The sequence below is a fragment of the Symphalangus syndactylus genome, chromosome 10, assembly GCF_028878055.3.
Source record: "Symphalangus syndactylus isolate Jambi chromosome 10, NHGRI_mSymSyn1-v2.1_pri, whole genome shotgun sequence".
Taxonomy (NCBI): domain Eukaryota; kingdom Metazoa; phylum Chordata; class Mammalia; order Primates; family Hylobatidae; genus Symphalangus; species Symphalangus syndactylus.
In genome coordinates, this window is record NC_072432.2 from 22,554,021 (window position 1) to 22,568,829 (window position 14,809).

The 14,809-nt window shown below is 34.0% G+C and overlaps 1 protein-coding gene across 7 annotated transcripts in view; it reads right to left on the reverse strand.

The window, feature by feature from the left end:
- Positions 1 to 14,809, reverse strand: part of TRDMT1 (tRNA aspartic acid methyltransferase 1) — a 61,633-nt gene that overhangs the window by 29,474 nt on the left and 17,350 nt on the right. For all 7 annotated transcript variants that reach the window (XM_055296677.2, XM_055296675.2, XM_063610158.1 and 4 more), the window contains exon 2: positions 4,077 to 4,186. In XM_055296677.2, the coding sequence (XP_055152652.1) occupies positions 4,077 to 4,186 (110 nt within the window). The remainder of the gene's footprint in view (positions 1 to 4,076; positions 4,187 to 14,809) is intronic.

Here is a 14,809-nt window from a genome sequence, read left to right on the forward strand (position 1 = left end):
AAGAAGAAACATTATACCACATGCAAACTTTGATTTAAAACACAAGGATAAAAAGTCCTGAAAATTGTAGATATAAAGATAAATGTAAAATACTTTCTGGGCTTTTTAAAAGTTCTTTAATAGATATTTGATTACTTAATCCAAAAAATAGTAACAATGTATGTTGGTGCCTATAACATTTGTAGCAGTAAAATGCAAGACAAAATATCAAAATAGACCAGTAGGGGAAATTGGAGGAATACTGTTAAAATTTAAACATAAAGTGGTATAATGTTATTTGAAGGTGGGCTTCCACAACAGATGCATATTGTAAACCCTAGAGAATCCAATAAGAAAATAAAACAAAGATAGATATAGATATGTAGATATTTAAAAAGAAATTTCAGTTTACATTGAATAAATATTATGACTGTCTTTAAAAAGACATTAGTGAAGAATAATGAATTTTTTTAAAAAAATCCAAATAGGCAAGAAAAGAGGAAAAAAGAAACAAAAGACAGATTAGAGAAATAGAAAACAAGTAACAAGGTAGTTAAATTAAGCTCAACCATATTGTAACAAGATTAAATGTAAATGTTACAAGACTCCAATTAAAAGGCAGAGATTATTAGAATGAATAAGAAAAAAGATCCACCTATATTCTGTCTACAGTAATCCTAATTTAAATATAAAAACATAATTAGGATAAGATTAAAAGGATGAAAGTATATGTGCAAACATTAACAAGTAGCCTCAATAACCTTATAGCAATTAAAAAATTAAATTCATAAACACCTTCCCCCAAAAAAAATACAAAAAAGCAAAACTCCAGGACCAAAAGGCTTTACTAACAAAATTCTATCAAATATTTATAGAGGAACTAATATCTGTTCCTCACAAACTCTTCCAGAAAATATGAGACTACTATTATCCTAATACTGAAACCATACTAAAACATTATGAAGAAACCACAAAAAAACACTATGCAGGTAAATGCAAAAATTCTTAATAAAATATTAGCAAACTGGATCCCGTCCTACATTACAAAGATGATTCATTATGACTAAGTAGGATTTATTCCAGGAATGCAAGATTGATTTAATATTCAAAAAAGTAATTAATATATTTGCCCTATTAAAGCATTAAAATGAAAAATAACATAGTCATATCAAAAGATTCAGAAAACACATTTGACAAAATTCAACACCAATTCATAATAAAAAATTCTCAGAAATCAGATGTTAAGGGAACTTTTTTAACCTGATAATAGGCAACTATGAAAAACTACAATTAACACCATACTAAATGACTAAATACTCCACTCCTAACATCTGGAAAAAAGCAAAGATATCCACCTTAACCCTTTTTACTTAACATTGTACAACAGATCCCAGACAATGCAATAAGATAAGGAAAAAAAGTCACAAATTGAAAGGGGAAAAGTAAAATTGTCTTTCAGACAATATAATTGCATATGGAGAAAATCCTTTAAAAATTCATATTAAAGCTAGCAGGACTAATAAGTGACTATAGAAGACACAGGATACAAAGCAATAAACAAAAATAAGTATATTTTTATATGCTAGCAACAAACAATTGGAAAATGAATTTAAAAAAGACTCACCTATAATAGCACCAAACCCCACAAATATTTAGGGAAAAATTAACCAACATACGTGTGAGACTTATACACTAAATATTAGAAAACATTGCTGATAAAAACTAAAGAAGACCTAAATAAAAGGAGATACCATGTTTGTGCATTGGAAGACTCCATTTTATTAGGATGTCAGTTCTCCCAAAATGAATCAGTGCAATTTCAATCAAATTTTTTTTTTTAGAAATTGGCAAGCTGATCCTAATATTTACACAGAAGCATAAAGAACAGCATAGCCAAAATAACTTAGAAAAAGAGAAACAAAAGTTCAAGAACTTAACACTGCCCGAATTCAATATATACTATAAAGCTACAACAATCAAAACAGTGTTACTGATATAATAATAAACATAAATACTACTGAAGAGAGAGTTCAGAAATAGACCACACATACATGATTTTTTAAAATAAAAGCATCAAAGAAATTGATTAGGGAAAGGACATTCTTTTCAGTAAATGGTTCTGGGACAACGTTATGTCCCCTTGTAAGAAAACAAATAAATTTTGACCCATACCTCACAATCTACACAAAAAGTAACCTTAAATGTTCAAAGACCTAAATGTAAAACTAAAACTATAAAATCTCAGAAAACAGGAGAAAAACGGAGTAAGTAAAGATTCCTTAGGACACAAAAAACATGTCCTCTACAAGAAAAAAAAAATGGTAACATCTGTGTTTTGACAGACACAGTTAAGGAAATAAAAAGAAAAGCTACAGAATTGGAGAAGCTATTTGTTATGCATATTTCTGACAACTTAAATCCAGAAAAGATAAACAACTCTTACAATTAAATAATAATAATACAAACACCCAAATAATAAAAATTGGGCAAGAAATTTATTGACAGAGAATGCATACAAATTGCCAATAAGCACATAAAAAGATACTCAACCTCATTAGTCATCAGGGAAATGCAAATTAAAAACCATAATACCACTACATGCTCACTAAAATGGCTAAAATTTAAAAGACCAGCAATATAAAATGTTGGCAGGGATGTGAAATTTCTCAGTTAAACATTAATAGTGACAATGTAAAACGGTAAAAACACTTCAAAAACTTGGAAAATTTGGTATTTTCTCATAAAGTTTAATAAATGTAGGCATTTATCCACAATAAATGAAAACTAAGATCCACACAGATTTGTACATATATGTTCATTGCAACTTTACTTGTAATGGTAAAAAACTAGACACTACTTAAATGTCTATAATAATGTGAATACATACACATATTGTAGGATACGATATTCTATTGTACAAAATATTACTCAACAATAAAAAAGAGCAAACTACTGATATACAACAAAACATGATGAATTCCAAAACCATCAACACTAAACAAAAGCAGTTCCACTCAAAAGAATTACACTCTTATGATTTTATTTGTTATATACTAGGAAGGGAAAACTTAATCCATAATGAAAAGAAAGCAGATCTATTGTCGCCTAGATTGGGGTTGGAGACTGACAGAAATGTGGCACTAAGAACAATTTAGCATGATGGAAATGTTCTAAGTCTTGATTGTGGTGGTGGTAGTTACACAGTTGATGACTGAGTCGAAACTCAACCTGCCCACTTAAAATTACATACAATAAAGTACATGTTTATTGTATGTAAATTATGGCTTCATGAGAAATTTGTTTGTAAAATTTTTCATGATAAATTAGGAGAAACAACACAGTTTCTTTCTTGCCCAGGCTGGAGTGCAGTGGCGCGATCTCGGCTCACTGCAACCTCCGCCTCCTGGGTTCAAGCAATTCTCCTGCCTCAGCCTCCTGAGTAGCTGGGACTACAGGCATGTGCCACCACACCTGGCTAATTTTTGTATTTTTAGTAGAGACCAGGTTTCACTATGTCAGCTAGGCTGGTCTCGAACTGACTTCGCGATCTGCCTGCCTCAGCCTCCCAAAGTGCTGGCATTACAGGCGTGAGCCACCGTGCCCAGCCAATTTCACATTATTTTTAAAAAAACTCAACATAAATCAGTGTTTCAATACTTGTGCTGAAGTCACCACAGGTGAAAAAGGTTAACCTTGACAGGTTTGCTAAAATAAGAAGCATTCAGTAATAGCCAATGATTTTCTCTCTTGTTCTTATTGCATGCTATATATATTGCATAAGTATTTAATAAAAGTAAATACTTTTTCGAAGTTCAATATCACCACAGAACCAAGCATTTAGAAGTCAAGCATATCCTTACATTTCAATTATTTCTCTGAGAGACGAAAATATTGATCTCCGTCTCTATAGCTGGACATTTTTTTTTAAAAGCATGCAATCTTCTGATAGGATATAAAATGTTAATTCCCTTCTCCTGAACTCTTAAATTTATATATGCTTTATCTTCCAATTAAGCCAGCGGAAACCAGTATTAGGCAGTGTTTTTCAATCGTATTTCCCCTGCTACATACTTATTAAAACAATGACAATTACTCACTTCAATTGTCTTGGCAAGTAACTGTGTGTGAGGAAAATTATACTTGTATACTTCATTAGCGACAGTGTTGACATCAATGGCAGCCACCACTTGTGCAGGTATACAGCTTTCTGTAATGATAAATGGAATATCTTGAAAAGAAAAGTCCTTAAGTTCATTATAGAAAGAAATCAAAATAGCAGAATTTAGTAATCCATTTCCTTACTTCCTCATTTATTAGCCTGATCTCAGACTGTCAGTGGAAGGTCAGGCCCTGGGAAGCCAGGCATGAAGTGAAATATTTGAACATGGACTTCTGGTTCATCTCTCTAAACAGCATTCCAATGCTAAAGATAAGATTTAAATATTTTAGTGCTTACCTCTTATATTTGCTTTCCTCCCTCATTAAGAGACACACTTATAAGTCAAATAGAAAGTTTTCCTAAGTTAAAACAAACTAAAAATTGAAAAGTGAGATATATTCTAAAAGCCCTACGATTTGGAACTTTATATAAATAAACTACCATTTGTTCTGCACCTTCCCACATTAATACAAAGTTGCTTCACAGTACCACTGAAAATGCTTCAATTTTTTTTTTAGTAACAGCTTTATTGAGATGTAATTCACATTTGACAAAATTCACCCAATTAGAGCTTACATAAGTTTTTAAATGAGATGAACAATTAATTGGTATCTAAATGTAAATGATTCATTTACCAACATTTTAAATGTTGACAGACCAGGAGAGAATACAAGAAGAATAAGGGAAATAATTATAAAGGAATGCCTTCACTGCCCTTCTGTCTTGCTGGTGAAGAAAACCATTTTCAAAATGTTTTCAGATTCAGAGAATTCTAGCATATTCTTTAATGTTAGTCAAAATTGGAACTCCACAATTGTAGCCATAGCTATATTTTACCATGACCACCCTCTTTCCCCAAATATGTATAAAACCAATTATGTGCATGCCCTGACCCAAGTCAGGAGAAAGTGTGAAGTTTTAAAAATAAAAATATTTGAGACTTAAGAAAATCATCAGAGAAAGCAATACAATATTACATAGTAGATCCAAGTAGCCAATTCTTTAATACCATTAGCTGATTAATAGCTGATTAGCTTATCCCAAATATCAAAAAAGAAAAAAAAAAAAAAAGTGGTGTGAGGAACTAGGACTCATGCAGCAGGCACCCGGAAATAAAAGCAGACCACAGGAGACAGGGCAAGGAGAAAGGCTCACACACGCTCAGAAAACAGTCATAACCTTCCACTGAGGCCTAGAAGAGATGAGGCCAGGAAGAAAAGAAAGGCACAAATGTCTCCAAGGATTTATATTAAATGGCTGCTAGGCTCCAGACACTCAGCAGGTATCCTGCTGAAAAGTAAGATCCCCTGCGTGCTGGAAACTTGGTGGTCTAATTAGTAATGCTATAGACAGCTGCCTCTTCTGCATTTAAGTGCAGTAACTATTACTGGCCTTAGTATAAAATAAATTTAAGGTTATAAATTATATCTGTTAAAGTCATCAGATCTTGAAACATAAATCAAGAAGGCTTCTAAACAAAAGAAAATATTATTAATATGTAAGGATCGATTTGCAAACACAAAACTATCATAATTCAAGTCAAGAATTAAGCTACTACTAATCACTATAAGAGAACTGAAAATTAAATAAACTTCATTGTACTATTTTACTGTTTTGTTAAATAAGATATGCTTTAATCAGCATGATGTAGCCTGCTTGTATTTCCACTATATATGAAGCAAACTGGGATTGCCTGACGTTGGTTAATAGGACTTGTATCTTTTTTTCAGGCAGAGTAAAAATGTACAGTGATGTGCTGAATCTGTACTGTAATCAATAGTTAATTTTATGTTCTTGTGTTATATGCCTGGAGGTCACAAAAACTGACAGAAATCAACTGCCAAATGAGTATTTCATATGGTGATCCAAAAACTGATGAACTGAAAGTTCTTTCTCAGGAAAGAATACATTTTCAAAGCCAATAAGCAAATGCACTGTTTGCACGGATTGATGCACATATTTTAGACTGTTATAAAATTAGGACCTACTGCATAACTTGAAAAGTTATTTCCATTAAGAGAAATGGATGTACTAAGATATTACTGACATTAATTCAACTTGCCTTTTCAAAATAGAATTGGGGGGCGGTTATTGTTTCTAAGGAAAAGGTTAAACTTACAGATAAGTTTTAAAAAGCAAACCTGTCAATTCTGTCAAAATCTTAACTTGAATTCCAAAGACTAGTTGTCTTGATATTTCTTAGTATACAGTTTAAATCTATAATCTCCAAAATTCTTTACTTTTAAGTTACATATATAGATTTTGAAAATGTATAATTAAAAATGTCAAAGTGAATATAATTCTATAGAATTTTGCCTACTTGAGCTCCATCACTGATCCAAGAGTAATAATTCTCAAAAAGGAGGCAGAATTTGGGAAAGGGATTCATGAGTATCTTTTCATTGAAACAGAGGAAGAGGATGTGTTTTCAGTACTTTGACGTATTACTTTGCCTAGACTTTATTCATGATATTTCAGTTATTATTCAGGATTTCACATTCATTAACAAGAAGCCTGATTTAAAAAAAAAGGTGAGATATCCTACTCACAGAAACATAATTATTTATTTTATTTATTTATTTATTTATTTTTTGAGATAGTATCTCACTCTGTTGCCCAGGCTGGAGTTCAGTGGCATGATCTCGGCTCATTGCAACCTCCACCTCTCAGGTTCAAGCACTTTGATTCTCCTGCCTCAGTCTCCAGAGTAACAGAAACTACAGGCACGTGCCACCATACCCAGCTAATTTCTGCATTTTTAGTAGGGACGGGGTTTCACCATGTTGGCCAGGCTGGTCTCGAACTCCTGACCTCAAGTGATCTGCTTGCCTTGGCCTTCCAAAGTGCTGGGATTACAGGTGTGAGCCACCACGCTTGGCTGAGAAACACAATACAAATTATTTTAAAAGGTCGTCAGATTGGCTCCGAAAGGAATACATAAGGACATCATGCTTCCATTTATATCAGGACTAAATTTAAAAGGTAAATTTAGTTATTTCAAGAGACACTTCTAGGTAAGATGTTAGAAATGTCACTGAGGATACATACATAATTCTTGCTTTCAATATGCTTCTTACTAAAATAGACAAGAAACACACACACACACACACATATTTGAGTAGCAATACTTTCCTTCCTTTTTCTGATGATTCTTTCTGGAAAAACTGTAGGGAAGAACTTTTTGTTGGTAGTAGTGAAAAGCTTTACAAGTTCACACTCTTCTTGACTTTCCTAACCAAATAAATAAAAAAATTTAACTGTTCTTGTGTAGTTATTAATGTGGGGAAAAATCAATATTTACAAAATGTAAATGCAAATGTAAAAAATGTAAATGTAAAGATGTTATGTTAGATAATATAATGCAGTTTGAAGTTTTGAGGACCTTGAGAAAGAAAATAAAGGCATAACCAGTACACTTTGAAATAAGGAAAGAAATTTTAAAAATTCTATTCCTTCTTTATTATTTATTTTCTAATCTATATCTCATATAGGTGAGTAACTACTGAATTACTCATTATACTCACACCTGAGACATTTAATCAGGTATGTTAACACTGACATCTAGTTGTAAGATGAAAGATCAGTTGAATACACCCAATGTCCTTTCATTCAAAGTGCTGGCTTAGTTAGGAATAAAAGTACGAAATACAGACCTAAAGGATCTGAACTTAAAATTGCTGACAAATGTTTTATCACTATTAGTAAAGTATATTGCTTGGTTCTTTTTAAAAGTTCTTGTATTTTGCTGGGTGAGGTGGCTCACACCTGTAATCCCAGCACTTTGGGAAGCCAAGGAGGGCGCACCATTTGAGGTTCAGAGTTTGAGACCAGCCTGGCCAAAACAGTGAAACCCCATCTCTACTAAAAATACAAAAATTAGCCGGGCATGGTGGCACATGCCTGTAATCCCAGCTACTCAGGACGCTGAAGCAGGACAATTGCTTGAACCCTGGAGACGGAGGGTGCAGTGAGCTGAGATTGTACCATTGCACTCCAGCCTAGATGACAGAGTGAGACTCTGTCTCGGGAAAAAAAAAAAAAAAGTTATTGCATTTTAAAAATTGCTGATAAATAAAAAATACATTAAAAATATTTTTCAAAGATCCAATTTCCTTAGAAAGTTTCCATAGTCAGATAATAGTCAAAAAAATTTACTTTCTGTCAAGGCATACCTTAGATTATTATTATTACTAACACCCGACTAAATATAAGAGACCACCAGCCAAAATATAGATAGGAACTGCTGGAGATCTATGAAATTATCACGTCCTTGACACTGTATCTTAGGAGAATTTATTTTTCAACAAAATACCAAAAGACATACCAGAGCCAGAGAAGTGGTTTAAGAGAGAAATATGGCAAATTAATGTAAAAAAAAAGGAGCAAACTGAAGGAATTTACACGGAATGGAAAATAAAGATGTTATGTCAGATAATATAATGCAATTTGGAGTTTTGAGGAGGACCTTGAGAAAGAAAATTAAGGCATGAGTAATCTTTCCGGTACAACTCTAGGAAAGTCTATTTAAAGTCATGTTGATGTCATCAGGTAGCTAATACAGCTTCCCCAGCCCCTCAACCCACAACCTCGCACCAGCCCTGAAGCTTTCCTCAGCAGAAGAGAAGAGAAAAAGCAATTTAGTTATCCACTTTCAGCAGGGGTTACAGAAAGGCCACATAGCCCGGCATTACCCTTAGTCCTGAGGATGCATGGTCCTCAATTTCCAGGGGCATAAACTGGTCTCTAAAAAGAATATAGGTAACGAATGCCTAGGATACAGTAGATGCTCAATAATTATTAAAATTCATATTCACTGCTTGGCATTTATCTGGAATATTATAGATTAAATAGATAAAATAATAATGATAATGATTACTTTAATTAAAATTGAAAAATCAAAATTAAAACCATCATTATCATTATTATTAAGGTTAGAAAATCAGACCAGTGAGAAAAGCTTAAGACTCATACTGTTCATCTGGGAGATGAATTGCAGGAGAAATATTTTTGAAAGAGTTTCAAGCAATGTAAGAAGAGATCTTCACAAATGACAAAAACTAGCTGATTCCAATCTCTACTAAAAAAAAAAAAAAAGGGAAAAACAGAAAACGGGCTAAAATTTAATCCCAAGAGACTAGCATTGATGGGAAAAGCTTTCCTGATCTTGCTATCAAACCCTAGAATGAAAGAGAGAAATCGGAGGTATTGGGGAAAGGATTTTTTTAACACAGGGCAGAAAAATTTTCTTCTCAGGATATTTATTACTTGTTTTACCCAATTTGGAGGAGGATAGTCTCACTAAGCAAACCTCTAAAGACACTTTCTAGCCCTAATACTCTATGAGCATTTAGGCAAGAAGCATAGGTCTTCAGATCATCTTTTACTACCTGCCATTATTAACAAAGATCTTGGCCTTTTCACCCTAATTCACTGGTTAGAAACTAAAGAACTGAAACAAGAGAAATGCTCTTTTATGGTTATGTTTGTCTATTAATTTGCCTTTCCTAGATACTACATTTAAAATAACTATTAAGGAATAAAAATAGTAAGTCTATAAGTAAACTATGACAAACAATATAAATTTTCTCTTTCTGCCAGGTGTGGTGGCTCATGCCTTTAATCCTAGCACTTTGGGAGGCTGAGGCAGGTGGATCACCTGAGGTCAGGAGTTTGAGACCAGCCCAGCCTGGCCAACATGGCAAAACCCCATCTCTACTAAAAATACAAAAATCAGCTAGGCCTGGTGGTAGGCACCTGTAATATCAGCTACTCAGGGCCTGAGGCAGGAGAATCGCTTGAACCCACGGGGTGGAGTTTGCAGTGGGCCGAGATAGCGCCACTTCATTCTAACCTGGGCAAAACAGCAGAACTCTGTCTCAAAAAAAAAAAAAAAAAAAAAAAAAAATTTCTCTCTCCATATTCGGTACAGAGAAAACCTGATTTGTGGGAATCAACATGAAGTAACATTGCATTAATGCTTAATTTTTCCTTCTACTTATAACTGTCTATTAGGAGAGAAACTAATATTTCCCAGACAAAGCTGGACCTTAGGTGAAATACTGCCATGCCTTTTTTGACGATAATCAATCTTCAATTCCCTTTTCCCTCTTCCCATTTCAAACTACCTAGCAATATGCTAAACTCAACACTAAGCAAATGAGTACTTAAGAAACTATGAAAGATGGATAGCAAACAACATATTTTTCCTATTATAGAACTCAAGGAACTTCACAATTTCTCCTTAGTGCTCAGTCTCTTTGAAGTAAATTCTACATCAAATTAAATTTTGCTAATGAAATTTTACTAATATGTTTTACTAATGACTCAAAAATATGATTTCTAGTTATACTATCTCTGCAAAAATTATTTGCATATCCCAACATTTATTTCTTCCTCCTCTTCAATAACCAAACATCAAATTTATTCACTGTGGCAATGCACCCTGCTAAAAGGATATCTGCCATCCCTCTACAGCTAGATGCAGCCATGGACTAAGGTCAGACTAATCAGACAGAATAAGGGTGTCAGACTAATGAGAAAGAATAAGTGCATCAGACTCTTGGAGAGTGTTCTATAAAGGAAGAGAGTGGTAGTTCCCTATGCTCTCTGGCCTTTCCACTGGAGGTTTGGAAAGCAGATGTAATGACCTGAGCTCCGTTTGCTGTGACGGACCATGAAGGCTGATCCGTGCACTCTTATCACGCTCCAGTTCACTCTACTGTCACATTTTTCCCAGGACAGTGGCTCCCTCACTAGACTAGTCAATCATCTCAGTGTTGACACCATGTCTCATTCACATGGGTACTCTCAGCACCCAGGCATTGCAGTAATTGGCACAGAATAGGCCCTCAGTAAACATCTATTGACTGAATACATACAAGAGAATAAGTGAATTATACTTCCTAAAATCAACTCCTGATTATTACTGATTACCCTCCTTGTTCTCCTGTTTCTGAGAACACTGCTAGCTTAAAAAGTATTTAATATGTCTGAACTTATATGATTATCTATCTCAATGCTCATTTTTAAGTAATTGTTTGACACTTAGGTCAAATTTTTTACCTTAGAAACACCTACAATGAAGTTCCCAGGAAACCTACAAAATTTTATTTATGTTACAAATATCTTAAATGTAGTCCCAATAGTGCTATTGCCAGGCAGTAAGTAAATATCTGTGAGATTACCTAGCATGTACTGAGCACTCTGTGAGGATACAAAATGAGTGGACATTTGTTTTCTGTTTTACCAGCATCTGGCTCCTCCTTTTCTGGCAATAGTCCCAGATTTTCTTTGGGGGACTCTTACCTCACTCATGCTCTGTTGAAGTGGTTCAGATGGCCTCAAATCCCCCTCTCCCAGCTTCTAGAAGCCTGGGTCAAGTGCCTGAGCCAGTAAGACTAGCCAGACCGGTTTCAGGATGGGCATGCAACTCAAAACAAGCCAATCAGGCACAATAAGAGGGGACCCCTGGCTTTTTCTTGTGTAACTATTAATAGCAAGAGTTGCTTGATCTTTCTTACCAGGTTAAACCTTGGATGGAGATAAGTTCAGAGGCTACTACATCCATTTTTATGCAATAAGGGGAGAACATATATAAAAATGTACCCAACCTAGAAGAAACAAGGCTGAGATACATGGAGAAGAAAACTGGTTTCTGGTGACATGATTAGAGCCCCTGCTTCAAACTCTACCCCTAACTGGGCCTACATGTGGACCTGGTCAATTAAATGAGTCCATATTTACAACTTTTAGGAAATCAGTCTGAGCTAAGTTTCTGTCACTTGCAAATAACACTTCTAAGTGGCATTCAAGTGAACACAAACTAATATGCCATTTGTTCCTATGAGGAGAAGCATCTCAAATTCCAAACTGGCAAACAGAGCAATATGAATGCAAAAGTCCTGTAAATAAGTAATTAATTAACCATGCATCTACAAAATAGAGGTATCCTTCTTGATAAAACTGTTCTAAATTGAAGAAAGAAGGTCAAGAGTCTTCAATTTGGGGAGTGAAGACTTCCTTATGGTAATACCCAATTACCTATTTCTATATACGGACACTAAATACAACAAATACAGAGAGAGAGGTACTTATAAACTATAGCTCCCATGTCTTTTAAGGAGCACAGAATATTTTCAGTTGCCCAGTCTCATCAATTCTTACAAAGCTCAAGTCCTGAAAGTAAAACAGTTAAAATAGAAATTTCATTACAAGCAATTCAAAAATACCAAATTTTAAATGATTGATAAACATATAAAAGACACCAAACCTCACCAATAATGACAGAAATCCACATTAACCAGTTTTACCTAGCAGCTTGGCAAAGATTGAATAAATGAACACTGTCCAATGCCAGCAAGGATTTAAGAAAATGTGCTCTCCTTCATGTCATTTGTAGTATAAATTGATATAATTCTTCTGATTATTAGACCTAGTTATACTACATCTAGAAATATTTGCTAAGGAAAATTGTAGACAAGTATGTAAAGATAAAAGTGTAAGATGACATATATGTATGAAAATAGAGATGTTAAAGAGATAACATCCATATTTACTGTCACAAAGCAATATCCATATTATTTGCTACATAGAGCAATTACAGAATATCTTGAGTAAAAATCCAAGTTTTATAAAGTGTATGTGTATGTGTATGTGTGCACCTTAAGACAGAGAAAACAGCAAATATCAACAGAGGCTATCTCCTGGTGGTGAGATTTGCAGGTAATTCTTCTTGCTTTAAACTCTTTTGAATAATTTGATTTTTTTCATTGAGAATATACTATTATTTTCTTTATATATTTATTTTTTTTTTTTGAGATGGACTCTTGCTCTGTCGCCAGGCTGGAGTGCCATGGCGTGATCTCAGCCCACTGCAACCTCCACCTCCTGGGTTCAAGCGATTCTTCTGCTTCAGCTTCCTGAGTAGCTGGGACTACAGGCGCGTGCTACCATGCCCGGCTAATTTTTGTATTTTAAGTAAGAGACAGGGTTTCACCATATTGGCCAGGCTGGTCTCGAACTCCTGACCTCGTGATCCACCCGCCTAAGCCTCCCAAAGTGCTGGGATTACAGGCATGAGCCACCACGCCCGGCGAGAATGTACTATTTTTATAATTGGCAAAAAGCAAACAAAAAGATAACTTTTATTTTGGAACAAAAGAATTCAGTGCTGCTCTTGGTTTTGACCCTGAAAAACAACAAAAGGAAAGTAACGAGGACAGACAAGAAAGGTTTGGCTCTTTTTTCAAAGCATGCCAAGTGTGCTGTGACCTGTCACAGGCACATACACACCAGTAAACAATTATAACTCATTATAATTACAACAATTATAACTCAGTGCATTATTTTATCTGGCAACTCAACAATAATCAAAAGAAAAACTAAAAATTAAACTACTTTATGAAAGTCTTTTAAAGAGCAGCAAGTAGCTAGCATACGACCAAAAAATGTAGTGCTGAAAGTAACCTATTCACATGCTTATAGAAGTCGAAAGATATCAACTACTTAAAAAGTCAAGAAATAATAGAAACACAAGTGATCCGGTCAATTACAGGTGTGAACAACAAAGGCTTTGATTTTGTTTTACATAAATTTGTTTTGAGTGAATGACCACTCATGAATGGTTCCTTACTATAAAATGTTTACAGTCCTCTTTACTGATGCTTTCTCATAATTTATAAGGTGATCATTTCTGACCTATTTATGGAAAAGTCAATGAAAAAATAAGAAGTGATATAAATATTAGTACTCTATATCGAGTTAACTGAATTTTTTAAAGACTTGTAAAAATATAATTATTTTAATATTTTATAACATATGGTATAATATATAATAATTAACTCAGAAAGATCCCTAAAATTAGCCTAAGAAAATCCTCTCTAAATTTGACTTCCCATTCTGAGCCTTCTTTGCTTTATAGTTAGCCCTCCTTGAAAGCTTCTACCTTTCATCACTATTGACTCAATAAAATTTCAAATCCTATCCTGCGAAACACTAGCAGTATAATTTCTGCTACAGATACCACTAAAAGAAGAGTTAAGTTTTAACAATTTTGCACTAGGCCAGAAAGTATAGGCTTGTCATAAGACCTATGCACTTCAACTGCCTCACTCATTTCCCCTTTCCAAGTCTCCTCGTAAGTATATCATTCTCTACAAATCTTTTTTCCACTAAGCCACACAGTATTCAACATTAGGCATTATTATTTTATTTTTTATCAAAGCTATCTTAGGGACATTCTTATGGAATTTTTTATTTCGTGTGTGTGTGTTCATACGTCCTGATGAAGATTTAGAATATGGATAACTGTTTGTGTATTTCTTTTTCTCTTTGTCTACTAGAATTCTGCATTTAAATCCTAGCTTGGCTATTTCCAGTTGTGTGATTTAGGCAAGTTTCTTTGTGTCTTTAAGCCTCAGTATCTTCACCTATTATGAGGATAATAAAGTACCCATGCCACAGAGTTTTCTGAGGATTAAATGAGTTAATAACTATAATAGGATGTGGACATCTTTGGGGATTATTATTTGATTAGTGTCTGGCATATAACAAATGTTTGCCATTATTATATTGAAAGTGCAAAGACTCTTTAAAAATGAGAATATCAAATGCTAGAAAGGACTAGGTGTGATTTAAAAATCGTCAGTGCAGCACTTCTCAAAAGAAGACATT